Genomic DNA, 25,675 nt, shown 5'->3' on the forward strand with positions numbered 1-25,675 from the left:
AGGGAGGACATTCACAGTGATGGCATTTGTCTCCTCAAGTCACTGTTACATGTGATGGAGCCCTGGAGATGCTGAACACGAGGAGTGGTGAATGAAAGCCTTGCTTTGCTTTGCTTGTGTGTGTGGCATTTGCTTTATCTATCAACTGTTGTTACCTCAATTCACTTTTACCCCTCCAATTCTCACCCCCTCCCATGGTGGGGGAGTGAGTGAGTGAGTGGCTGTGTTGTGCTTTGCTGCCAGCTGGGGTTAAACCACAACCTTTTTGTACAATGCAGACATCCCTGCTTTGATTGGGAAACTACCATTGTATTTACTATAATTATAGCAATTTCATTTTGATTAATAAAGACTTTTTTTACCGTGAGAACAACTAATCACTGGAACAGCCTCCTCAGGGCCATGGTGGAGTCCCCATCACTAGAGGTTTAGAGATGTGACTGCAAATGGTGCCAAATAATCTTATCCAGGTTCCCCCTCCTATGAAAAACTGGACCTGAAGATCTTCTGATGTCCTTCCAACCTGGGCCATACTATGATTCTAACTATGGCATAAAAATATCAGGGATTTTCTGTTGTGAATCCCAGCTCTGCTTTTAACAGAACCTGCTCAAAGAAACATACCCATTTTGAAAACACATCTTTAGTAAAACTATGATTTGAGAAGAAGCTCAGTGCAATTTCAGAAACAAGGATTAACTATTACACTCTGTCATGCCATAAGACGTTGGTTTGGTGACCACTATTATATAGATGAGGAAATGGACAAATGTAACTCACTGGTGTTTTTGCTCTTCCTTAACTGATGCTCTAATGGTGGTTTTAACATTCTATTGACATCAATGTAATTCTGATATTTTCTTCTTTTTATTTCTTCAAACCATTCTCCAGTCACTCCCTGCAGCCCTTTTTCAGATTTCTTTCTCTTCAGAAGTTTGCTAAAAAAAAAAGGAAAAAAAAAGCCATTTTAGATATTACAGGGCCTTCATTAGGAACTCTCCCTGTTTTTCATTAAAGTATTTACAGTATATCTCTACATATAATGACTTTTACAAAGGCAGTGGGACATTCACAGCAATCACATAAAAGTTTTAGTGACAGCAACATTCTACTGTTTAACAAATGACTCATATGCTTGCATTATTCTCATCCTTAAGGAAGTGCATCTTTTTTCCTTGCAAGAATAAGGCAATCCATATGCATTCTAAAACTAATTGAATGTAAGATTAAGTTGATCCAATAATCAAATTAGAATAAATCACACTCAAAATAAAGCAAATTTTGAAATATTTATTCACTCATTTAAATAGAAGAAATAACAAAATTATTTTTATTTTCTATGGGTAGATCACTGATGCCCTGACAATGAGGTGCCCACTACACATTTTCCATGCAAAGGAGAACAGTAAATTGAGAATTCAGCTAATAGATATTCATGAAACATGTTCAACAAGTTTATCACATTTTCCTCTTTCCTTGATGCATAGTGATTCTGCTTGTGTTCAATATGGATGGAGGCAGCCAATAATGAATATGAATGTTCTGCCACACTGAGGCGCAGCCTGAGCAAGCTACACACATGTGGCTGCAACTGAACAAGATATTTAGTAGCAAGTTCAGATTTTAAACCAAGAGGTCATAGGAATGAATTGTTTAACTGGACAGAAAAGAAAAAGGTACAATTGCAAAGGAGTGGGAATAGTGCAAGGGACATGCAAAGTTACTTGTTTTTAAATTACATTTACACTAGTGTCGAAAGTATAGATGCAAATACAGCAAATCCACACCCCCAACTGATTCTGATGGTAACAAAACGAGACGTTGTGCACAGCCTGGAGATGTAATACCAATGTTTGAGCAAGGCTTTCATGTAAATCTGCCTCCTTAATCAGGGGTAAAAATCTGTGTCCAGAATACAGATGCTCCCAGAGAACATAAGTTGCTTCAGTTATCAATTTAAGTAAAAACTCATCTGAGACAATACTACTTCACAGAACAAACTTAAAATTAAACATCTAGTCTGGAAATGGATATATTTTGATCTGGAATTTATGGAATTCATTGTCCATTCTAGCCCCTACTGTGCATCTGGTGGCATCTGATGGACAGGAAGGCTGGAGGGAGACATTTTTGGGAAATGAGTATTTCCCTTGAAGAAGATTACACAGCCACCTGCACGAGTACTAGCCATTCCAAATAAACTTATTACAGAGGCAAAAATGTTACTCATCGCAGATATTACCGCACCATGGGAGTGACTAAACACCGTAAATGCATTGTGCAGTCTGGAACGCAGCCTAGCACTGATGTGAAGCAGGAGGGGATGAACAATGTGCTCTCCATAGCCAACTCCATGACCTCACTCCTGTGGTAAAGGGGATCCAAGATACTGGGAGGAGTAAAAGCACAGAGAGGAAGGCATGAGCTGCTTGGGAAGTAGCCGCAGCCACAGCGACTGCCCGGGAGACACCCCCTGGCGGTTCTGCTGAAGTCCCGAAAGCGGAGAGCATCTCTTGGGATCCATCCCCGCGGGCCGAATCGCTTTTCCCGCGGGAGGCGGCGCCGTCATGGCCGCTCCCGGGCAGGCGGGCGGGGCCGTGGCGCCCCCCGGCGGCGGCCGCCGGCAGCACCGCCCAGCGCCCGCTCCCGGCGCGTCCCGGGACAGCGCCGCCCAGCGCCCGCGGCCGGGGAGCGACAGGACGGGCAGAGAAACAGCTGCTTGCCGCACATTTACGCATTCCAGAGCAAAGGGAAATATAAAAACCCCACAATCACTCTATAATAGACCATACCAGGCACTGCACGAACGCGCCTTGCACGGAGAAATGGAGTTAAAAGTTTTGCACAAACACTGACTTCACTGCTTAAACACTATAAAGTCTGTACTGGTACATGCCTGGCATTATATGTAGTCGTTATCTGTGTATCTGCTGCTTTTGAATTGTGCTGTCATGCCCAACTCATCAAATAAATCTTTTAAACTGCCTGTGCATATTTATATTTATACACACAGAGAGTCATATATGGAAACCTATATATGTAGTTATTTGAGTAACAAATAATAGTTAATGAGTATGATACACGATACATAGTTGCAGTATTGCACGACTGTTAAGTATTTCTCCTTCGCGATGACTCCCAGCCAAACCACATCATTTCCCTACATACCTGCTCTGTCAAGTTTACTGCCCCCTCACGACACTAATGAACACCGGTTGTGAGCCAGAAGGAAAGCCCATCTCAAGAAACAATTACAGCAGGAGATGCTATCTGCACTCAGTATTGCAATGAACCTGCCTCTGAGGCAGCACTATTGTTACTTGGATAACACATTATGTGTTGAGACACTGCACGTAGGAGTGTCAAAACACCTATTGGCCTCTAAACCAAATGCACTAATCCTGCTTCCCAGTCTGCTCCATCCATCCTTACTCCTCATTTGCCTGCGGCTATTTTGTACACTTGGAGCAACTACCTTTTGAGAGGAGACAACATCATTGTGACTGGGAAAAGTATCTATAAACTATTGTGGGGTTGAAGGCAAATCCATTCCCAGGATTACTTACAGGAGACTGCTCCACAAACCAGTGCAGGCAGCAACCCTAAATGACCTCACAGGCTCATTATCTTTCCCCATCTATTATTCTACAGAGCGTCTAAACCAATGAATCACTCAGGAGCAACTTCTTTGCAGTGTTTTTAAAAACGTCTCTTCCTTATTGGCACAAGGATGTCCCAGTATTTCTTACAGACATCTCCAGGGAAAAGTTACCCTAAATGTTTCTGTGCTCTCGACTTTCATGTGGGTTACCATAAATACTGTCTATAGATGTGCAGCCTCCCCTGCCACTTCCTGTTAGGATAATAAGGAGTTTTAATTGCTACTGTAAGAGGAAAGGCATTTTCCTTACCATCTTCACTCTGAATATAAAGAGGAACACGTGTTCAAGGTAGTAGAAACTGGGTTGCCAAATAGGACATTTGGGGACAGCACTTGTTTGCAGAGGACAGAGGATTCAATCCTATTTTTGCTAAAAGCAGAAATTATTATTTCTATTGAGTTTAACAGAGCAGGATTTGACCCTAAAGGACTCTTACCACACACTTCATAAGAGAACAGATAAACAGCAACTACAAAGAATGAAAAATTGCACCAGGTGAAGAATAAACAGATCAAACTTGCTCATTGGATCAAAGCTCTCAGTGTCTGAAAATACAAGACTGAAAAGATTGCAGAAAAAAAGTAGTGTTGAAAGCATTAGATAAAAAATACAGCAGGGCAGATAACTTGCAGTAACCTAAACCAAGTTTTTCTCTTTACTCTGTTCATATTCCTTGTTTTGTCAGGAAGAAAAGGCTAGAGATCAATTAAAAATCAATGCCTGAAGAACCTGTTGTTTCCCAAATTTATTTTTTTTTACTTCAACTTACCCCCTTCATACCACTTTATAGATTATGCTGCACTGGTGAACTGTACAACTCCATCACTTCTATGACCAGCTATTTTTCTAGAAAACTCTGGCTGTTGTCACAGCCGCAAGTAGCTCTAAAACGCTCTCCTGGGGCAACCCTATGATGCTGGATTGTATCCCCATTTGTCTGTTTAGCCCAGAAATACATTCTGCACTTTTAAAACTAGATCTGAGGGCAAAGAGGGGAAGAAGGACAAATGGTGGAATTCTTTTCGCGGCTGTGTTCACAACACAGAGGTAAGCAGTGCTCTCGGAGTTCTCTGCTCTGCAGACAGAGGGGGAGTTTTCCCTTGTCAAATTTCTGTTTTTTCCTCTGGTTAGCTGAAGCCAGAAGGGTGTTTTTGGAACGGTTTGGCCATTGTTGGTTCGGGAACACCAGGACCATCATCCAGGGGTACCCAAAGCTGCACGGCCAGGACACCGGACCCAAGCCCCGGAGAGACTGAGAGAAAGCCAAGGACACACCCACGGAAAGGACTCTGAACTACAAAGGACTCTCTGAATTTGCCGTCTCTTCAGAACAGCGAGAGGTTCCATTGTTTAATATTTTTCATTTTCTCGTGTTTGTGAATACTTTGCTTGTTAAAGAAACAGACTTTTCTACTTTTCTCTAAGGCTGTTTATCACCTGAATAGATGGGGGGGAAGAGCTGCTGAATTTTGCCCTTTAGGGAACATCCTTTTGGAAGTTCCCTTCCAAATTTGTTCCAAACTACGACAAATGCATATGCAAGTATATTTTCTTACTTATAGTTCCTTTTAATTTTATGAAAACAATTTAAAGACATGCTTCCAAGTTGTCATCTTGGAAGCATTTAGAAAAAAAAGGGAAAAGAAGTATTACTGAGAAAGGCAAAGGCTACCACATGTGAAATAATTTGAAAAAAATTATTATCTGTCATTTCCTAGAAACGTATAATAGCAATAACAACATCATTTCAGTTTCCAAGGTGCCAGAGAAGCTCCTGTGGCAGGTTAATCCTACCAGGAAGAAAAACAATGAGTCAACACACTCTTTCCTAGCATGTCAGACACACAACAGGTCTGTTTTCTAAGGCAGTCTTTATTCTTAGTAGCTGGTATACTTTTACTCAGGTTAAAGCATGTTTTGTTTATTTTTCTTTCTTACTGTTGTCTCTTTGGCTAAGAAAAATGAACCAAGTCAGCCTCATTATTACCTGTAAGACTTTATGCACAAGTAGATGAATAACAGAGGAAAAAAGACTCCCATGTTTTGGTTGTACATACTACAAGACAATGTAAAAAGATCTAACGGAAAATTCACTTATTTGTTTATTTGATATATGTAAAATTAAGCATTTCTGCAGTAATTCTCTGAAAAGTCAAGGTCTCCTCTATTTTGATGAATAAAATGTGTTGTCAATCAATAATGCTTGAATCTAACCTGCTACGTCGTTGCTGATCAAATTTAATTTTCTCTTCCTCTGAAATAACAGTTTTCTAAGTGTTCATCCTTTTCATCTTTTTGTCATTTTTGTCATTATGTATTCATTTTATAATGCCCATTAACCCACCAAGTTGCCCTCAGATGTATTTATCCGAGTATGTGACCAACAGAACTAAAGATGTGCGTGGGCACAGAGCATGTGGCACAACAGTGCAGAATAAAGAGTGTGAGTTCAGTGTCTGTGACTGACCAGGACCTGAACACCAATAAATGTAACGGAAGGACTTCAACTCTCCTCAACAGGCACCAGGTCAGGCTGCGGCAGGGAGAGTCCCCTAGTGGTGACACCCCTGCGTGGAAAGGAGCCACTGGAAGTGCCAAGAAATATTCACCTGAAGGCCAGGGGTGCCCAGCACTGAACTGTATGGCATATGTTTTCAATTCCACTTTAATGGTTGCATGACAGTGCCAGCTCATAATTATCCCTAAGTATTTAGATTCCAGTTATGTGCAAAACCAAGACGCAGAAGGCAGAGGGAAGTGGAAAAGTAATTGATCTTCTCTAGTTTTTCATCCCAGACTGTAACTTTAATAGTCAGAAGTACTTAAAACACAAAGATATCATTTCTGCACATGAATTTGATATGCAGTGACAAGTATCCTTTAAACAGCAAGTAGGGCTACAGAAACAGATTCTTGCAAACAGAAATATAATTTTGTCCTTAGAACACTTTTGTTGAGAACAGGTATCAGATTCATACATTATGACCTGCTGTGTGTGTCAGGGATACAGTCAGCGAATATGTGAGTTAAAGGCAGAACATCTTCTCTGCCCTTACTAAAGCTCTACCTTATCTGCTATGAGGAAAACCCTTCCATTTCTACTTCTCCTCTTCTTAATTAAAAAATATAATAAATCACAAAATCTGTCATTATTACACTATCTCTATTCAACAAATTTATTCATTTAAATGAAAGCTGATCACCTGCTTTGAGATAGCCTAATCCAGTGGCACTGTGTGCATTCATTACACACAACCCACAAAGCCAGTGAGATTTATGAGCATACACGAAACATTGGAGTCCCAATGGACATCGAATACTTCTACTCTATAAATCACAATGACTTTTGTGTCTACAATTCTTTAACTAAAGCACCCTCTGTACAGTGACCAAAAGTTACCTCTGTTTTCTCCAAAACATTAGCTTCTCATATTAAAGTATGTGAAATTAATATAGTGACTTACACTAGCTGCTCTTTTCCTTGATCAAGTCCAACACTCCTTTCCCCTTGAAGCTTTTGTCTGCTTTTTTGAGCAAAAGCACACACTTTCCTTTGAAATGGAAAACTAGGAAATGTTGTAAGGGCAAGAACAAAGGTTAATTCTCATGCTGACTACATAACTCCTCTGTGTTCTGACAGCTCAGGAATCAGAAGCTCTTAGTTAATGCTCTGAAATGAGAAGCTCAACGACTGCCTTCAAAAAGTTAAGTTTTCAAAACAGAGCATTGAAACCTGAGATCACGGGAGCTGAGGGTGATTAATCATGCACACAAGGTGCAACAATGCCTCAAGACATTACTGTTAACATTAAACTATTTCTTTAGCAGCCACCCCGGGTTTACAGTGAAAACATCATTTCAGCCCAGCTGGAACAAACAGAAAAGTCTGTAAGTACAGATCTTTTAGCAGTTATAAATACTTAGAAAATGTAAGTTTTTAGTCCTTTGGGCAGCTGGTCACTGGGAGAGAATGAGGTGGAATACCACTAGGAATGTCACAGCTGTTGGTGACTCCCCAGCTTGGGCTGACTCTCTGCAGTTCCTTTCACAATGCATGCAATACAGGGGAAAGCTCCATTCTGTGAATGTTTTATCCATTAGTTACCATGTCTCTGTAGGCTACAAATGATAGTCTAGAAAAAAGGGTGTTACATTGCAAGCTACCTACCAATATTGTATGGTAATAACAAAACAAACCCATGATGCAACAGAAAGAAAACCCACTTATCATCTTTAAAGTGTGTCACATAGCTTCTGAATGGTAGTAATTAATGTCTCTAATGAGATTACTTCATTAATAGGAATTTCTATTAATATTAATACATGCTAATAGAGGCAATGGATATAATTCTCCACATAAAGACTCTGATTTATTTGCAGTCATAGATTTAGTCTCAGTCCAAAAACACTGGAATAAGTTGTGAGCTCCTGAATTTCTGTCCCAGAAATCTTACATAGAAATGTAAGATGTATACCATGTGTACCACATGATGGGTTGGAAGGCTGATGATCAGGTCTCTCAATAAATCTGAAGCTAATGATTAACAGAGACATATTTACTCTGCCAGGGTAGAGCTGCTAGTTGATTACAATGAACTTTTATAAATATTGATAGCATGCAAAGAGATAGTCGTCTATTGCAAGTAATTTACAGCTCAGTCATGTATTGTAAACTTAACTGCCTTACAAAGATATAAAATGCAGACACTATTCTTCATCTTATTGTTTGACTTTCTTTATGAAAAACCTTTCCTAATAAACAATATAAGAACAAAAACAACCCAAAACCAGAAACAAAACACAGGCTAGGTGAGAACTCTGTAGGAGGAGAATTGGTTTCAAATTAAGAGCAAATCCTCATCTCTACAAGCAGATTTGTGTATGATGACCCATGGGTCTGGACAGAGTTCTGAAGTTGAGAGGCTCCAAAAAGGCCATTTGCTTGTACAGAGCTAAGCCTGAAGCCAAGGGCTCTCAAAATGCACCTCTGCAATCTCAGATAATTGTACAGAGTCTCACATTGAGCAGAGTTCACAGCTCTGGACAACAGAAGTAAGACAGGTCAGTGTACCTGCACACAGTTTATGTGTTACTGTAACACTACAAAAGCCTCATTTACATTGCTTTAAACTAAGGAAATAGGTCATAAGAATTAATGAAAGCTTTGAAAGTTGACACAGTGGGTGTTTTTCATCTGGAAATGTAATGCTTTTATACATGTATGTAATATATACTTACACAGAGATCCTCTGCCGTAGTACCTTAGACTCACATAATTTATCACAACTCTTCCACTGGAAATGGAAATATTTTACGATAATAATGCTTTAAAGTATAATATTTACGTGTGTATAATTTTGCATATATTAAAGAACACAGAAAAATAAATATGTATTTAAGGACACACAAGTCTCTAATGAAGAAAGAGACTGCAGAGCACCCCAGACACAGTGCTGAAGCTTTTCCTGACTGCAGCTCTCTGCACTCAGACCCCTGCTGATCTAAGAATCCAAAGACATGGCCAGTATAAGTGCTACAGTTCCTTGATTATTCCAATAACAAAGTAAATTCAATGTAATTAATGTGCTATAAAGTGTAAATACACTGTACTTTTCATAATTTACTCCTGGCTATTGTGGTTTTGATGTGTTGTTCACAGTTAATATGGTACCAGGATATGGATTTATTTATTTCTGAGAAAAATAAGATAGGTTCAGTTAAGAGTTTAAAATGCAGACATTTAAATATAGTTTATTATAGTTAACATAATAATTTAGCTGCAGAGAAGGATTAGGAATAAATTTCCTGTGATGTTTTAGATGCACATGTCCTCAGAACAAATCCCATTTTTTTCTACCTGCTTTAATGAATTTCCTGCATTGAATACTTAAGTAGTGATTTTTTTCAGACTGTAAGCTCCAAGGAAATATGTAATTTGTCAATTTAAAACAAGTACAAGAAAGACCAAACAGAGGTCAGGCCTTAATTTAGATAGTCCTGTGTTAAATTTCTGGAACAGAAAAGAAAATGGGGTCTCTGTGCCCAAAATTCAAAACTCTAGTGGGCCAGATACCACTTGATTTGAAAACTAGATTCAGAGAAAAAAAAGATTTTAAAGGATAATTAAATTGACTACACACAAACCACTGGCAAAACCTAAATTTATAAAAAGAAAAGGAGACAGATACCACAATTTTCAAATGCCATCAAAACAGTATCTGACAGAAAGCAGTGAACATCAGCTGGAGTTCTGACATAGCCCAAGGAGCTTTGCCCCCAGCTGTTAGCGAGGCTGAGAGCCACGTCTGCGGGAGGTACAAGTGCTGCATGTCTGGATGGATATGGGAGTTTGAAGTACATCAGGGGCCAAATCCAGCAAAACTCCAGCTCCTTGGGCTTCACTAGGGAAAGCAGGTGTTGCAGCCTTTGTGACACACAGGCCTATGAGACACACATATCACCTGAGCACACCACCAGAGCACAGCTGTGCCAGTACGCATGGGGAGATAGCCAGCCACTCTGAACGTGAATCAGATGTGTTTCCGCAAAACACTTTTTTGAATTACTGGCATAGCCAATTTATTATTTCTGAAATAGATGCAAGGACTTGAAGGTGTTGGGACACTGTGTAGAAGTTGTCAGCATGAGATAATCATTCTCATCATATAGACATCTCAATGACTCTCTGCTAGCCTAGTAGGGAAAGCTGTCTTCCACCTAACAGTAATTTCTAATTCCAACTAGAATGTCAATTATTAATTAAACTTCTGCACTTGAATTGTGGAGGAGACAGAGGGTGTTGAGAATATGACTGCTGGAAAGGTCAGACCTGGGAAGTGTGCAGACTTCCTACAGGGTGCACAAGACTGTAATTGGGTCACAAGTCCATGGAAAACCTTAAAAACTTGGACTGTTCTGCATTATCTATTCCAGAATAACTCCCCATATTGACTGTCTACTCAATAGTTAGTGCTTGCTTGCTCTGCTGTGTCTGACCTATTTATTCGTGAAGGCTGGTCAATTTATCTATAAAGACAGAGTTCAATGAATTCTGCTTTTACCATTAAGTTTGAACTTTGAAAATGTCTGCCTATGACTTAACAGTAAGTCTTTGCTTAAATCTCATCCAGTTTCAACACCATCTTACTTTTTGGCAGCCCTAGTGACATCAGAAAGTGAGCTCAATAATAACAATAATAATCTTTGTGATTTTCACTTTCACACCGTTTGGTCGCTTGAAAATGCAAAAGTTAGTCTCAGCAGTCTGAAAGACCAGGCACAAACCCTGTGTTTGAATGAGCACGGGTGAAAGTGCCCTGAGAATGTCCTTCCTGCTCCTGTGGGTTTGGCTGCCTGGGCCCAGGACCAGCCTGGGCAGAGCAGGGCTGGGTGTCCTTAGACAAAGGTGTTGTGCAGACAGCAGCCACAGGCTCAGCAGGGGTGAGCCCTCCTTCCCTGGGAGCTGCACAGGCTGTCCCGCTGGGCTGTGCTCCACTTACAGCCCCAGCTGCATCCCCAGCTCCATCTGTGCCCTGACCCCTAGGCTGACACCCAACTCGGCCTCCAGCCCGGCCCCTCACCCCTGGCCTGCCTGGCCATCACAGGCCATGGCTGACCCTGGTCACTGGCACCAGGTCTGACCCTGTCCTGACTGCTCATCTTGACCATGGCCCTGCACCATGATTCTGGCCCTGCTGTGGGGGAGCAGGCCTGACCCCAGCCCTGAGCGTGACTCAGCCCCACAGCCTGGCCCCGGCCCCGGCCCTGCCACGACACCACAGCCATCACTGCGCTGCCCGTCTGTGTCACGGGACACAGGCCCTGGTGGCCAGGCCCTGCCCTGCCAGCCCTGTGGGGAGCCACCATGGACCCAGTAACCTGAAAAAAGCAGAAATACATTCAGTGCCCTGCTGATAGGCTGTTCCAAATGTTACACACTTCAAAAGGTTCTTCCGCCACCACACACACCATAGGAAACCCCCTGCCCTCAAACACCAAGCACGAATCTTTAGAGGAAAGGATTGACACTGAAATTAATTCATTATGAAAGGACAAGACCAATGAGCTGGCAGCAAGGCTGGTCCAGACTCTGCTCTGTAGGCATAAAACTGGAGTTACATCACAGCCTTTGGTCTAGTTATCCCAGATGGACAGAGTAAAAACCAACAGAGAAAATGGCACACACAGTGCCTACCTGCCCCTGGCCATTTCTACTTCTCCTTCTCAGCCTGTGTGAAGCCCCAGTCTGTGAGTCTAGACCCCACCATAAGATAGGACTATTAAAAAACACAATGAGGAAAAAACTTGGTATGCAACTTACCAATTGCATTTGGTTACAGTACCCCCACTCAAACAAGGGAAGTCTCAAAATGGGATTCTTATGATAGCAATTGTTTACCAAAGCAAGTAAAGGTTTTTAAGTCCCGGTCTTCCCTGCCATTTTTGCTTCTACTGGCACTTCTTTAGCATACTAGCCCTTCAGGGCTTCAAAGGCCTATTTTCATTAGTGTTTACAAACCACTAAACACACCGGTGGCACAGTATCAGTGGTAAGTAATAATAGTATCTCCTCCACATCAAGACACAATAGAACACTTGTGCCCAGAAACATTCCTGGGTGGAGTATCTCTTATGAAAGAATTTCTTTATTAATTCTTTGTTCAGTAATGCTGTCCTGGTATCCTGTCTGCTCTCCCCATCCATGCAGCTCATGTACTTTGGAGCTGATTTTTAAAAATTCTTTGTAATTGTGAGGAGTTGAGCCCCAAATCCCTATCTCTAACACCCAACAAGTTATTCTTGATCTCCAAGAAAGTAAAGAGGACTACTTCTGTGAATATGACAAAATAAAGCCTGCAATGGCAGACCCCTCAAACTGTAAGCAAGACAATATAATTGGAGCACCAAGTATGAATATGCTTAAATACATACAAAACTGAGTATATCTGCACTTCTGCAACAAATGTCTTCCCAAGAGAAGAAGGAGAAAAAATACATTTCCAACACAGGATTGTATTCCCCTCCTATTGCCAGACCTGTGAGAGTAAATGGCAGTCAGGAGAATACAATAAGGAATTACTTGCAACAAATGAACTCAGTAAATGATCTGCGTGAGGCAGTAAGAACAGCTGTGTGCCTGTAACAAGTAACTATGTCCAAATGATTTAATTTAGAGACTGTCTGGAACAATCAAAGGAGGGGACTCATCTTTCCCACAACACTCAAATGTTGTTAATGGGTCAGCAAGAGTGGAGCACTGAGTGGTGCTGACTGTACCTTCCAATTAATTTCATGTGCTTTTCATCTTCAAATTTGAGGGTAAATTAAAACAAACCTTTGTTTTGCTCCTGTCTATTCTCATAGTCATCTGTAAAATAAATTTCCTAAACATTCCCCCCGCCAAAAGCACAAACCAACCTGGAAAAGAGCAAAACAAATTAAACTAAATAGAATGAGTGCTCTCCTCTCTCACAAACTCCATTTCCCTTTCCTCTTTTTTTCAGTTTCTATTCAGAGACAGTGGCTGAGGTGCCAGATATGTTCTAGAGCTGGCAATTATTTTTTTGCCATTCTTCCTACTGAAAAAAAGAAAAAAAATCCTTAAATAATACATGCATACTTAGTTCTCAAAACATGATCTAGAAAGTAAATTGCTATTAGGGCAGGTAGGTTCATTTCCCTATTCTGTGGCTCGGTCTCTCACTTATTTTCAATATCTTTTTTGTAAGTGAAGATAACAATATTTCCCTTTTTCTCAAGGATTAATTAACAAAACCAGCACAAGACTACTGCATGCAATTGTAATAGGAGCATAAAACAGCCAAGTCTCCTAAATAAAATTATTAAAGGATACAGAGCTTTTGTGCCCTTTTACATGCATTTTCTATTTATCCATAACTCTTCTACTCTGTCTTCCAACTGTTCACTTTTTGGACAACCTGCAACTGTACCAGCTACCCGTTCCCATGCCACATCCTCCTACCTGCTGCCTCTTTTAAGTAGCTGGCTCCATGTCTCCTGGATCTTCTCATCTCAGCTGCTTTCTCTTGGCCTTGATGCAGTTCCAGGGGTGGAGGTGCATCTCAACACCCAGTGTTCAGGCTATGAGACATCAGAGATGCAAACTTGACTGGAATGACACCTGCTTGGGCACTGTCTGCCTCTCTACACTCTGCAGAGGGAGGAGCTGCCTTGGAGATAAAAGGCATTAGCTCCACCTCTGTATCCCATAGCTTCATGCCCTAATGCTGCTGAGACTTCCTACAGGGACTGCCAGTTCCTCTGCTACCTGCCAGGCTCTGAAGTGCTGTCCTGAAGAGATGCAAGGCAGTCAGCCTCTCTTCATCCTGCCCATTTGCTTCATCAATGAAGGACAGAGAAGAGAAGCACCTTCAGGTTTGTTTGGCCTTTGGGACCTGGAGGTCTCTGAGCAACTATTAGCTGTCAGTTCTTTTTTTCATTTCTGTCCCCAGCAGCTGCAGAACAAAGCTTAGGAAGATGAGCTGGGTGGACTCTGTAGTCTTGAAATCATTAGTCAAATATGTGATTTTCTGGCCTATTTCATTACATACAGAAAGGTGATCTGTGATATTAATACCTGTGCAAGTATTCATTGCACTGTTATAGAAACGGAATTTTTGGAGAGCCATCTGAACAGGATATTGCACTGTGAACATGCTGTATTCCTCCCTGCCTTCTCCTGGACATCTAATTCTAACTGAATTATTTGTGATAAGGAACTTCCTTCCACAAGCTTCTGTAAAATCATCAGTTTCACTAACCAGGCTTATTAAGTAGCATTTAATGACTTGAGTTGGACTCCTGCCTTAATACTGCAAATACTATAATGGAACAACGCATGTATATTGATATAAAAACACTAAATTCCATCTCTCTTCCGCACTAGCATGATAAATGAAATTTTCTTTGAATTGGTATTATGAATGAAACTGGATTGGATGAGCAAAGAAATCTGAAGGGAAGCGTTACCCAAGTTCAAAATGAGTAAGTTTTTTTTTTCTTTTAAATTATTATATACATAATTAATAAGTTTCTGAATTATTTTCGGTGTAAATAGCAGTGAGCAGCCATATGAGTTATACCAAAGCTGACTTGCTGCTTCTCTGAACTTGTTTCAAGGAGAAGGAGGCAGGTAGGGCTGGTTTGTGGTGGCTGCTCAAAGGTACAGCTGAGAGGAGCCACGAGAGGGCACTGGAAGGAGAGAACCGGCCAAAAAATGCACTCCTGGGAACCAGCAGGCCGGGACACAGCAAGAGCTCTCCTCCCTGCTCAGAGCAAGAACAAATTAAGGTCCAACAGGACATACAGTTCATTTCTGTATAAAAGCCAAAGCTATACTGAGAGGTGTCCCAGGCCAGGCTTAGAGGCCTGAAGGCTTCCAAGGGAGCCAAGAAAGGGCCAACGGTTCCCAAAGAATGTGCAACAGGAGGGGAAGCACCAAGCAGAGCTGAGAGCTACACAAATGTTCACAGCTGACAACATAACTCACATGTTCCTGCTCTGCATAAAGGCTACTAAGAGAAAGGGAGATGAGAGAGGCTGTATAAAGCAACCTTTCCCCAGAAAATCTCCCCATTATACACTTCATTTCACAAAGGCTGTGCTGACTGGATGAAGAGAGATCCAGTTCTATCCAGCGCAGGTAAGCAACAAGAAAATAAATGTACTTGTCAGGAAATAATTGCAAGCTCAATACATTTGATGAAGTCACAATAAACCACAGATAATGTAAGAATTAATATTTTGATTTTATTTCTTATTTCATCTTTCAAAATTAACTGGAGTTAACATTTTTCAGTATAACAAATGTAGCTTGTTCCTGCTTTTAGGATTCTAGATACCACTTTATAAGTGGGAATGAATTTCAATTTTTCATTGATCTTTTAAGAGACTGGCAGACAGCTATGTGCTTGCTTGTATGACATCAAACAGTGTGGAGAAGATCAGCGCAGTCATTGGAACCTGACTTTGGTCTGGCAGCAAATGCTTCATTCCCTCTGTCAGTCCAGTCTACATTGGTCTATACAGGAACCTGATGCATTGTAAATACAGATGGTCACTGAAAACACTTTACCAATTTGTTTCTGACCACTGGTTGTTACTGATTTGCTCCCTGGCCCTGCCCAGCTCCAACTAGCTATTTCCAAAACCATGTTCAAGAGCAGTTTGAAGGGCAACTCACTTCACTAACTTTGTGCAAAAAGAGTAGTCTTAATGAAATTGTTCCTTCCATTCCACAGTGTCTCCTGTATGCCTTGTTTGATTGACAGCATCAATCAAATAGCTACAAAATCACACTTTGAAAATCTCCCAGGAGTGGGCTGCCACAGTTCTCAGGCATTCTTTTAAAACTTTTATACAGAAAAAATGTCTATGAAGTTAATTATCAAAATAATAGTAATAAGAATGGCAAGGAGGCAGGCATATGAGACAAAGGGGAACAAATGCAATTTTGTTTAGAGCCTCTGAAGCTCACTGTGGTCATATAGGAACTGCAAGATTTGGCCCTGCAGGGTGATCACTGTTATTACTTTGATTATAGTAGCACAGGGCAACACCACACAGACTGGAACCTGTCTGCTCCTGATGAGAGTCTTCTGGCCTGAAGAGCTTACAGTCTAAATAAGACCAGGTAGACAAGTGGAGTGAGAAAGAAAGTACTTTTATTAGGTCCAGGAGAGATTAGGAAACTTGCCCAAGGACACATACCTTTGACAGATCCAGGGTTTAACCTAGATTTTCAGTATGGCACCTTGGTCATAAATACTTCACCTACCTTCTGCTCAACTTGTCAATGCCTCTTCAGCTGAGACTTAAACAGACTACATCTCAATAAAGCATCACCAGGAACAAACTGTTATACCATGTTTATTTTGACAGCTTTCACATAAATAACATTTTCTATTGACAAAGTCCTAAGTGCATAGACAAAGAAAAATACAAATTTGGGGATAGGTGAAAGCCTCAAGGTCAAAAGCAGGCTACTGCTTCACAAGGCTCTCAACAGCATTGGAATGCATTTGCTTCAGCTTTAGTCCCAAAACCTCTAGTTTTAAACTTACAGGCCTCCAGCTATGTAATTCCCTATATCCAGCAAAATATTTTTTCTTTTTGGGAGGGTAATAATAAGACACATGTAACAGAAATTAATCAGAAAAGTAATACCAAATTATGGAAGAAAGAAATTGCCAAACTTAACTCAGTCCAGGTGCACATGCCACAGAAAACCAAGACAAGTTTTAGATGTAAGTCATTGTTGACACATAATATTTAACCATGCTCATCATAAAATCCACTTTACTGAAATCAAAAATACACAGTACAAAAATCCACTTGACGCAAATGTTACTCATTAACATTCCCTCTATATCTTACTTGAAAGCATTTCTTGTGAAAAGTGCCCACTTGCAAATCTGAGAGGACACTGCCTCTCACTTCACAATGTGCCAAAATTCATACCTCCGGGAGGAAATTATAACTTTTAATAATAAACGGCTCATTTTCCAGCATAATTTCTACTACTCCTCGACCTTTGCTTTCACTATCAACACAAATAGCTTTGATGATTGCACAAAGGAGAAATACGAGCTAGAGACAAGGTCGAGGTGTCCTATATCTTGATAAGGCAGAGAGAATTCAATTAAGTCACTTTAAAGAGTCTCGTGAACTACCTTTCAGGCAGGTGAGCGCCTGCCTTTGCTTCCAAAAGCTGCCAGGATCGACTCAAAAGCCTCAGAGTTGCTACGTTTCCCTGCAAGGTCCGGCACAACTTCCCCGTCGCCGTGGTCTCCCGGGTACCGGTGTTTAGCCCACACCCCATGCCAGCGGCACGGCGAAGCACAGAAGCGGCCTCCTCCTCCTCCCCGGGGAAGGAGAGGTGCCACGGGGAGCCGCAGCCGTGACTCAGAGCCGTCTCTGTCACAACACGCATTTCCCAAACGTCCCGATGCTCCAGGTGCCCGGCCGGACGGCTCCGGCGGCAGGCAGCGCTGGCTGAGCCCCGGCAGCACCGCGGGGAGCTCAGCCCTCCCTGCCGCGCAGCCCCGCAGCCCCACGGCCCCTCGGCCGGCGCAGACCTTCCCCGAGGGGCGCCCCCCGCCACCCCCTTTCCCGCTGCCCACCTCCTTTCCCGCTCTCCCCGTCGGGATGAGCGTCCCCCCGCACCGCCGGGCTGGGGCCGTGCGCGCCCCGCAAACCCCGTTCCGCGCCCTCCGCCTCCCCACGGGCGCGATGGGCACGGCGGGACGGGCTGAAAGCCGGTACCTGACTCTGTCCTTCTCTGCCCGCCGGAGCTCCGCGTCCCTCTGCAGCACCTGGAAAATCGCCCTGGCTTCCTCCTCGTTCAGAAAGCTGAGATCTGGCCCCTGGGGCGCTGCGGTCATGGCTCGGCTTATCGGCGGGCGGGCGGGCGGAGGCGGGCGGGCAGCGCTGAGCCCCGCGGAGCGTGCAGCCGCACCAGCATGGCCGAGCGCCGGGCGGACCCGCACGCCGGCACCGCGGGACACGCGTGTCCCTGAACGGTGACAGCCGGCGCGGCGAGCGCTCGGAACCGCCCTGGCCCGGGCTGGGCAACTCCCTCCGCAGCGAACGCAGCGCAGCCCGGCGGGATGGGGCGGGGAAGGGCAGGGCAGGGCAGGGCAGGGCAGGGCAGGGAGGAGCGGGGAGGAGCGGGGAGGCGGCACCACCGTCGGGGCCGAAGCCGGAGCCGGAACCGGAGTGGGCGTTGGTGTTGGAGTGGCCGCTCGCCGCGTGCTCGTGTGCCCCGGTTCAGTCGGGTGATGCGCTGAGCGCTCGGAGCGGTGTTTGCTGTGGCACTGCCCAGGGAGCACACGCTCGCACGGCGGGGCCGCTGCGGTTCCCTCCTGGCGCTGACGGCACCGTTCCCGCCGGGCAAGCCCCGCCACGTCTCTGCCCGGTTCTCCACGGCACCCGAATGCGGCCCCGGCGCTCCGCCCGGGTGTCGCTCGGCCCCCGGCAGCTCCTCCGTGGGGCACGCCGCGTCCCGCTGCTGCAGGAGGACGTGCCCGTAGTTGTGCGGAGTGGATACAAAGCGGCAAGTTTTCCACGAGGGAACAACGGGACAGTGTTACCTATTTATCTCCTGTAAGGCTTTCCTGAAGAAATAATAGGGAACTATTCTTGTTCTTGATCTGGGAGTTATAATCAAATCTCGGGAGTAATTTCTTCCTGACTCCATTCTAACAGCTCTAATGCAACTCAGCTCTGTGGTGAGAGCACCATGAATTGCTGTATCTGTCCTATATGTGTCCGACTAGTTCGCTGTATTGGTTGAAAACTTTGTAAAATGTCCTTTGAATTTTTTCCATCAGAGATGAGCTTTATTCAGGGCTGAACTGCAGATGGAGAAGGAAAATTATGGTCAATTATTTCAGGCTGAGAAAGTTGGGGCTCTTCAGCCTGGGAGAGGTTTGTTGTGCCGACCTTGTAACAGCTTTTCAACATATGAAGGGGACCCACAGGGAAGCCAGAGACGGTAGACTCTTCATTAGGAACTCTAGTGGTAGGACAAAGAGTAATTGGTACAAACTGAAAGAAGTGAAATTCAGGTTAGATATTAGGAAGAAAATTTTTTTACTGTGACAGTAGTGAGACTCTGGAACAGGTTGCTCAGAGTGGTTGTGGATGCCCCAGTCCTGGCAGTATTCAAGGCCAGGTTGGACAAGGCCTTGAGCAACTTTTTCTAGTGGGAGGTGTCCCTGCCCATGGCTGGGGGGCTGAGACTAGACAATCTTGAGGGCCCCTTAAAAACCCCTGATTCTATGAAAGAAAACACAATTTTCATTATGGCAAGGCAAGTCAGTGGAAAAAGGCAGGGCAGTGTGCAGCAGGAGCTGGGCTGTGATGCACGCAGCCACTGTCCCACCCTGCAGCAGGCTGACGTGGGGCTGCGGGAGAATGTTGCCCCACTAGGGAGCTGAGTGGTGCAAGTGGAAATGAGGGCCTTAGAGCACAGTGGGAATAACAGGTTGCAGGAGGTTCCTCGTTTTGAAAGAGCTTCTGGCATCATTTGTCTGACCCAAAGAGAAACTTACCTGATTCCTGGTAATCAAGCAACAAAACCAAGGCTGTGAGACAATTGATGAAAATGAAAAAAAGCGAACTATGTGGAGAGGGTGTGTCTCCAACAGAGAAAACACAGTGAATTATTAATAGTGTATGGGAGACATTTCTGGGTAAAGTCCAAGTATTTCTACATTGTTTCTAAAGGTGCAAGAGCCACAGCTGTCCCTGGTGCAGTAGGGGAACTTCCCTCTAAGAACAAATGTCCTGTCCTTCCCATTCTGTTGCATTGAGCAAAACAGAGTGACTGTTTCACCAGCAGAAGCTGAGTGCATGGACTTCTCCTGGGGACTCTCCCAGGCAGCAAATTAGACATCACTCTCCCTTTCTGACTGGCACCTGCAGGGTGGGAAGCAGTTGCTCACTGTGCTTCTGCATCATGCATCATGCTTCTACTTCTGCATCATTCAGAGCTGGGGCAGAACATGGTAACATTTTTTTTTCTGTACATCCATTGCAATGAAGCTCATCAATGCCCACACTTGCCTTAAAAACAATATTGCATCTTACTGGTGAGTTGTGGTCTTTTAACTTCTTGTGCAACTTACAAGTTGTCACTGCTCATTGCAGGAGATTGGAATAGATGACCTTTAAACCAAACCATTCTGTGATTCTATGGTGAAAAATAAATACATGCATACAAAATAAATAGGAAGGCTGTGCATTTTCTTACGGTTTTGCAAAGGAAGCTATATATTACAGTTCTTACAAATAAAGGGTGGCATTTCCCCACAAATTTGGTGACTATCTATAATTGTATCTATCCTGCATGTAAGTCAAGAATGGACTTGTATTTCTAAGTTTCTGTCATTCTTTTCCTTAATTTCTACAAATTGGAGTAATTGGTGCATTTTTCTTCCCATCATTAATAATGGGAATAACATAATTCCCATTATTTGCTGGCATTTTTTTAGTGCAGAGGGAAACAGGGACAAGATATTCATTTAATGTATAAGCAATGTAAAGTCTGTCAGGTAATAAGAAAGAAATTTTTTTTGTGTGTGTACAAAGCAATGGAATTGTTTAGAAGAGTGACAAGTACATACACTAATGGCTTTACAGGGATGCTGCAAGACTTCAGAATGATAATTATTTCAGTGGCTTCTATTCAGAAATATTCTATTCTATTCTATTTAGAGATTTGGGCATAGCCATCTGTATAAGAATAAGACCTTCATTTTACACATCATCTTTGGTACATCACATAACCATTACAAAGTGTGTGTTGGACCAGGAATAGAAACAGCTCCTATCTATGGAGTCTTTTACCAGTAATTTATTGTCTGGTAAAATAACCACTTTTGGTGAAAAAAACACTTTTCCAAATGTCTTTTCATTACTCCAACTCTCTTACAAATTGTCTTTTCCATATATGGATCATGATGACAGGAAAACACTGCCTGTATTCCAGTATTTGGAGTCCCTAGCACCTTATGTGCTTTAATTTCTGCTTGATAAATCTAAGATAAGAGATAAGCTTTAAATTTTTTCCATGTTTTTCAGTTAACAGCTGTTCCAGGAAGATACAGAAGTGTTTCTTGTGAATAAGTATTGTTTTCCAGTTTAAAAACCTGAAACAGAGGGCCAAAATAGCATGAGAGGCTGCAGACATGAGACATCGTTAGTAATGTTAATTGCCAATGCCACTGAAGAGGATGCTGACATACATATTTTAATTATAGGGCAAATTCTTCAAAAACTGTGTTTCGCAAATACTTCTGTACTAATGGGTGTTGCTAACTTCACTTATTCTCAGTGGAGGAATTAAAAGTGTAGGGTTCTGGAAAGCCAGAAGGATTGATTCTAAAAGTTGGTCTGTGCCTAGGGAATTGGGAGGAATATGCGGAAGGGTTGGTTAAATCTTGTAGCAATTGGCCTTGAGGCTTGTAACAGCCTCGAGGTTTGAAAGAACTGTAAGGTCTTGTCTGTTCCTGTTGCACTAATTACTGTCTAAATTGTCAGCCAGATTAGTGAAGGCTGGTTTAATTAACTCCCTGAGTTAAGTGAGAATGGCTTTGTGACAAGGCAAAAAATAAATATGAAGCGTCTTCCATTTAAAATGTGCTAGATCTGCTTATTGCTTTTGAAATAAATATTTCTGACACTAGGCTAGGTGAAAAATACTCAGATCATACTACTCAAAAGGACAAAAGCAGTGCCTCCCCTCTGTTTAACAAGCCCATTGTTTATACCTCCATTTATTCTAATAGACATTGCTTATTGATGTGGGTTAACATTTGGAGATCCATCTGCCTTTCAGGAGACACGGAGGCTTGCAGTGTATGGTTCCCACTGCCACAGGTCAGCATCTCCACTGAGCAGTGGGTGTCCTCCAGGATCTTGCACTGGGCCATTAATTCCCCCTTCAAGAGAGCTTTGGCTTCTCTTTTAGGCATTTCAGCTGTGAAGTGGTGCACTTTGAAGATTGCCTGAACATCAACGTCCAAATGCTATTTGTGTTTTTGTAGCTGTTTGTGTGCTACACAGCCTCTTGTGAGGCAAGGAGGGAGCCAAGACCAGGCTGAGCAGGCTGTGGGGTGCAGACCATCACCGACCACCCTGTGAATGCCATGGGCAACAGCTCTGCTCCCACAGGGACAGCCAGTCTTCAAGGTACACTGTGTTCCCAAGTCACATCTTGTAGCCATCTGTGTGGCTGCAGACTGCTCCTTTTCACAATCTCCTCAAGCACTTCCTCTTGCTGAGTCTGTCATTCACCTGCTTCTTTTTCCCTCCCCATCCCTGGAGTGTGGGCTGCTCCCTTCCCCCACTTTTACACTCTGTTCTGCCCACACAGCACATTTCCTCACCTTACAAGTACTGCTTGCTGCTGCCTCTTGCTCCAAGGCTTTCCTGCCCCATCCATTGCCAATATGGACTCCTCAATTTGTTTCCTGTGCAGGGTTGTTTCTGCTGAAATAGACTTCTTGATCCCTTAGAATGACTTAAGGATACCAAAATATGATCTAGTTTTTGCCTACCAGAAGAAAGGTAAGAGCCCAAAAGCATATTAGCATTGCATAGCAGCAAGGAAAGGTGGTCATGAGAGAGATCTCTGAAATGGTGACTGAAATCTGAGCGGGATCTCTGAAATGGTCAGACTCTGCAGTCTGTCCCTGGCATTCATGACACTACCCTCTGTGTATTTGGTGCTGCTTTGGAAAATGAATCCATGACGCCCCTTTGTTTTGCTTTCTCCTCATGACTGACCATCCTTCTTCCTCCCTTATTTTTAGGATTCAGTTAATCACCAATTTCATTTGTAATACTCACTTTCTCTGGATGGGAGAGAAGAGAATATTGTGAGTAGGATCCCCCTCACAGGGCAAGACAGATTTGGCTTGTAGGGTGTTGCTGCAGCCCCAAGAGGCATACAAAACAGATTGTTACCTTTACAGCTCTGGAGTATTAAACCAATTTACAGCTCTGGAGTATAAAACTACTGTTGGAATGGGAGGGTGAGCATGTTTGGTTGAAATGATGCAGGGTGTCTGCTTTTTTAGAGGTCTGATGTCTTGACTGTCAGAGCCATAGGTTGGCTAGTACTGCATGTAACATCTGCTCTCTTGTCAGAAACTAGGCAACCTTTTCTTCCTCTTTAACTAATAGGTGCATAAACATAATCACCAGAGGCCAATACTTGGGACATGGCAGAATTATACATTTAATATATTTAGGTCATATGCCAGTGCATGCAACCCATTAAGACAGGCTTGAGTAAAGGTACAAAGAACCAGGCGTGACTAAACCATAAGGAAGAGATGTCATCAGAAGCAAGAAGGCAACCTTTAAAACACTGTAGTCATATCCAAATGAGTAAAATAGAACAATTCATAAATCCAGGCTGATAACATATTTTAAAAAAGGGGGAAAAAAAGAAAAAAAAATGGGAGGAACAACTTGCTGAAGATCTCTAAATGAGGACTAAACCCTTCTTCAGCACATCAAGAAGCTCATCATAGAGTCTGTGAGGCAGATCAATGAATGCTATATAAAAGAAGCACTATGGAAGATTCAGTTTGACTTCTAAAAACAAAATTCCTACTTGACAGTGCTCTTTTTGAAGGATGGCAGCAAATATTTGGACAAAGCCAAGTTGATGTAATCTGCTTGTACTTTTAAAGACATTTCATAGTACCATCATCAACTGCTTCCAAGGAAACTCAGTATTATGAGATTAAATAAAAAGTCATTTTATGGGTCAATAACAGGTTACAATTTGGGAAATAGAGGGTAAGAAGACAGGTTACTTATTATAGTGGAAGGTCAGTGGTAACTACTGGTCACAACCACTGGTAACCATTGATTTTCCCAAAGCTCTGTGCACACGCTTAGGTGACCTGGAAAAGAAATGAGCAGTGAGCAGAGGTGAGCAAGTTTGCTGGTATGGTGGTAAAGTTTGTGATATGAAGACATTCAGGATAGTAAGGACAAAGGCATACTTGCTGTATGGAACATAGATTATATTACATATTACCTTATGAACATAGATTTCTGCATATATCTTCTGATTATAAATTCATATATATTCCAAATAAATGAGAGAATTAGAATATGGAGTTCTGTATATTCTATATTTCTATAGAAATGATGGAAAGGAATTAACTTTGGTGTTTCTTCAAGTATAAGAATGAGGGGCCATCACTCTGGATTCCAGATCCATGGCTGTAATCAGGAGTATGTGTTGCATGTGGCTGTGGAAGGCTCCTTGTCTTAGCAATAAAGTTTATGAGGATTCCTCTTCTTTTATGCCTAGCTGTTCTGCTAATGTGATCATGACTAGCTGCTATGAGATTTTGTTGGAGTGGCTGTCCTCAAATAGTTTCTGGATATTTCCTACTAGAAGATGTAACCTTAGGAGCCAACAGATCCCCTTTTGATATCAAACTGTTCTTCATCATCAGAGTCTTAAAAATTTTGCAGTTTACCAGCAGCTGAAAGAGGGATATCAGAGTTGAAGCAGAGTGGTGTCAAATATGGATAGATGAGGCTGCTCTGTATGGTGGGACAACTTTATAGGATTGGGAATAGACCAATTCAAATAAGCTGTGCAGTTTTGCATCCAAACTGCTTTCAGGAATTAAATTCAAACTCAAAATTTCTCTAGTTGTACCTTAATTTCTTTTCAAGCCAGTTTTCATGCTTATGCTAGATTCAGCATCTTTCTCATGTGAACCAGCACATGAGAAAGATAGGCAAAGCATGCAAACTCAAGTGAAATCTCATGTGACAGTGAAGACTTACTCAAATGTCCCTGTGCTTCCCTCTGCATGTGCTGTTACATATAAGCTAGCCCAAATCTAACTGCTGCATCTGGCCTGGTTTTGGCTGGGATAGATAGATAGATAGATAGATAGATAGATAGATAGATAGATAGATAGATAGATAGATAGATAGATAGATAGATAGATAGATAGATAGATAATTTTCTTCTTAGTAGCTGGTATCTTGTTGTGCTTTGGATTTAGTATGATAAGACATTTTTTAGGTTTTAGTATGGTAAGATTTTAGATTTTAGTATGATAAGACATATTTAGTTTTCTAAATAGTGTTTCTATCAAGTAAAGGACTTTTCAGCTTCTCATGCCCTGCCAGCAAGAAGGCTGGAGGGGCACAAGAAGTTAGGAGGAGACAGAACCAGGGCAGTTGACCCTAAAGACCAAAGGGATATTCAGTATCACATGTCATCATGCTGTATATAAATTAGGTCAAAAGCTGGACAGGGGCTGCTCTTGGGAAATGGCTGGGCATCACTTGGGAAGTGGAGAGCAGCTGCATTTGTGTATCACTTGTTTTGTCTATTCTAATTCCTATTATTATGGTAATTAACACTACTATGATTTACTTCCTCTTATGTTTCATTAAACTGTTTTTATCTCAATCCACAAGTTCTCACTTTTACTCTTCTGATT

General features: G+C 42.5%; 1 protein-coding gene across 3 annotated transcripts in view; it reads right to left on the reverse strand.

Annotated features, from left to right (window-relative positions):
* The window catches only part of EXPH5 (exophilin 5), a 36,968-nt gene extending 18,873 nt beyond the window's left edge, over positions 1-18,095 (reverse strand). For 2 of the 3 annotated variants that reach the window (XM_063148972.1, XM_063148971.1), the window contains exons 1-2: positions 17,946-18,095; positions 781-938 (exon numbers count right to left, since the gene is read on the reverse strand). In XM_063148972.1, coding sequence (XP_063005042.1) covers positions 781-938; positions 17,946-18,064 — 277 coding nt within the window. In that variant the 5' untranslated portion in view covers positions 18,065-18,095. Of the gene's footprint in view, positions 1-780; positions 939-13,644; positions 13,801-17,945 lie in introns of those variants that run through there. The other variant, XM_063148973.1, reaches the window with a different exon arrangement.
* Between the last annotated feature and the right edge of the window lie 7,580 nt (positions 18,096-25,675).

This window comes from Melospiza melodia, chromosome 2 (genome assembly GCF_035770615.1).
Source record: "Melospiza melodia melodia isolate bMelMel2 chromosome 2, bMelMel2.pri, whole genome shotgun sequence".
NCBI lineage: Eukaryota > Metazoa > Chordata > Aves > Passeriformes > Passerellidae > Melospiza > Melospiza melodia.